This window comes from Etheostoma spectabile, chromosome 5 (genome assembly GCF_008692095.1).
Source record: "Etheostoma spectabile isolate EspeVRDwgs_2016 chromosome 5, UIUC_Espe_1.0, whole genome shotgun sequence".
Taxonomy (NCBI): domain Eukaryota; kingdom Metazoa; phylum Chordata; class Actinopteri; order Perciformes; family Percidae; genus Etheostoma; species Etheostoma spectabile.
The window spans coordinates 33,928,448-33,931,302 of NC_045737.1; the positions used below are offsets into that span (position 1 = coordinate 33,928,448).

General features: G+C 38.6%; 1 protein-coding gene across 1 annotated transcript in view; it reads right to left on the reverse strand.

Annotated features, from left to right (window-relative positions):
- Positions 1-2,855, reverse strand: part of LOC116689650 (CD209 antigen-like protein C) — a 24,308-nt gene that overhangs the window by 21,259 nt on the left and 194 nt on the right. The window contains exons 2-3 of the mRNA XM_032516227.1: positions 2,718-2,819; positions 1,707-1,877 (exon numbers count right to left, since the gene is read on the reverse strand). Coding sequence (XP_032372118.1) covers positions 1,707-1,877; positions 2,718-2,819 — 273 coding nt within the window. The remainder of the gene's footprint in view (positions 1-1,706; positions 1,878-2,717; positions 2,820-2,855) is intronic.

The following is a 2,855-nucleotide window of genomic DNA, read 5'->3' on the forward strand; positions in this document are numbered from 1 at the left end:
CGTGCGGAGTTACGCAAGGCTCCATCGGGGCCTCTTCTGTTTAACATCACATGCTTTTCATGGCGCCGATTATGGAGAAAAACAAAATAAGTTACCATAGTTTGCGGACGACACACAAATTTACATAACCTTATCGCCCGGGGACTATAGTCAAATCCAAAACTGACTAAGTGCATCAAACAAATTAACGACTGGATGTGCAGAACTTTGAAATTAAATGAAGGAAAAACTGAGGTAGTGTGTTTGGAAAAAAACAAGAACGATTAAAAGTCTGCGCTCAGCTTCAAACAAAACAACGTTAAAAACAACAGCAAAGCAGAAACTGGTTTAGTCATGGATCAGACCTCGAACTAACAGCCACATTAGACAATTACAAAGTCAGCTACTATACCTAAGAATATATAAGGGTTAAAGGACTTAGTGTCACAGGAATTGGAAAAACTGGTCCATGCTTCATCTTCAGTACGAGACTTCTGTAAGGAGTCTTTACAGGTCTCCTACAAATCATCAGACAGCTACAGGATTCAGAACGCTGCTGCGAGTCCTCACTAGACCAAGAGACTGGATCACATCACTCCAGTCCTCACTAAGACCAGAGACTGGATCACATCACTCAGTTCTGAAGTCTTTACACGGCTTCGTGTCTCAAAGAATTGATTTCAAAGACTCTCTGCTAGTTTATAAAATACCCCTTAACGGTTTAGGTCCAAAATACATTTCTGATCTGCTACTACACTATGACCCCCACGGGACCTCTGAGGTCATCTGGGACAGGTCTACTTTCTGTCCCCAGAGTCAGAACTAAACAGGGTGAAGCAGCTTTCAGTTTCTATGCTCTCATATCTGGAATAAACTCCCAGAAACCTGCAGATCCGCTGACTCTCAGTTCTTTTAAATCAAGGCTGAAGACCTTCTTTTGATGCTGCCTTCTTTAAATGAATGCCATTTCTTTAAATTTTATGCTGCACTGTAACTTTTACTCTTGTGTTTATGTGTCCTAATGTTTCTATTTTGTTTTTAACTGTCTATTCATGTGTTTTATTGGTTTTATGCTTATGAGTTTAACGTTTGTACTTGGTTTTATCTGTTTAACTGATTTTGTGTAAAGCACTTTGAATTGCCCTGTTGCTGAAATGTGCTATACAAATAAAGCTGCCTTGCCTTGCCTTGCCTAAGAAAGGGGTAAAGGGAGCCTATTTATCTAATTAGTGTCCTGTTCCTGGCAATTACCAGAAGGCTACCTCTTGCTGATGTTAAAATGTCTGTACTCTTGGCGGTTAATATAGTTTTATAAGACCTTTTTGTGCCATTTTGGACTTCTCTCAAACGCACAGATTGTCAGTCTGTCCCTAACCTCATCTACTAGTGATTATCGTATGCAGTGTGACTCTTGTGAAATAAGCAAAGGCGAGAGAGAATAGTTTAAAGCTGAGTCAGCAGTTTGGAAATTCGGCATTCAGAATAAAACAGTCAAATTTGCCACCCGTGCAATGTAGCAACACACAGGGAAAGAGGCCACCATTTGCCAGGGGTCTATAATCATATTGTTTTTGTTAATATAGGTTTGATTTTCAAATTTTTCATTTTGGACTATACCTGGTTAATAAATCATACAAGTATATACTAAAAACAGCTTATTACAATGCAGGGGGACTGAGTAAAAATGTTACAGCAAGTACATCTAAATACCAGATGCTAGAACTCACTCTGTTGAAGCCTGTCCAACTCTTTAGCCATTTCAGTGAGCCTGGAGTTCAGCTGGTCTCTCTCTTCAGTCAGGGAGGAAGACTTGTCCTCACTGGCCTGGAGACGCTCAGTCAGGTTGGCCTTGATAGTGGCGAGCTCTGCAGCTGATCCACCGGAACATGTTCCATGGTCTGAAATTACCAAGAGACATTTCTTAGAACCACAAAACACCTTCTGTATTCATATCATTTCTAATGTATTTCACAAGACTACATTTCCTTATTTTGCCCCTTGATGGTGAGAGATAATCACTCTTAACCAGTCTATGATAAGCATAGTGAACTCTGCATTGGACTTCAGTAAGCATTTCACTCACATTAATCAGTCTAACTGTCAGAAGTAGATGTACAACATGTCACTGCTGCTTGTGTCTTGACAATGATCCTTCTGTTTTTTTCTGATTTGGCTTTGATATGCTATTTCCTGTGTATGATTCCCTAAATGAAAACGAAACTGGAACAAAACATTAATGAGAAAAAGGACAGTGACTAACACAGATCAAAAAAAGATCCTGGTCAAAAGTGAAAGAAGTAACACACCTGTCCAGGGAAAGCGTCTACATCTTTTAGAGTAGAATGGTGCTTCCGATGATAATTTTTAGCAATGCTATGAAATATGTTTTTTAACAAATGCATTTTTTTTTCACACACACATAACATTATAGAAAGTTTTTTGTTGACTATAACCAAATTATTTGTAAATAATTACTTTAAATGTTACTGAATTAGGATGGCTATTGTAAAGTTGGAAATTATGTTAGCAGGGAATAGAAGTTATAGTAGGTTGTTAATTGCTTAAAATACTTTGTAAAGCATTTATAAACATAATTTAGAATAACTTTAATCAGTGCACAAATAAGTCATCTCTTTTGGAGATCACCAAATGGAGTCAAATTAATGTTGATTGATGCTTTACAAACCACTTATTAACCCTATTATACATTTTAACTTCAGATTGTGATTTAGACTTACTGTGGACCCCGAAGCCGATGATCCCAGCCAGCAGGAAAACGCTCAGCAGCCCCAGACCCAGAACAACAGCTCCATGAAACCTCCTCCCGGAGCTCCTGGGACCTAAACTCAGAGAAGACCATTTAATCAGATGGTAAT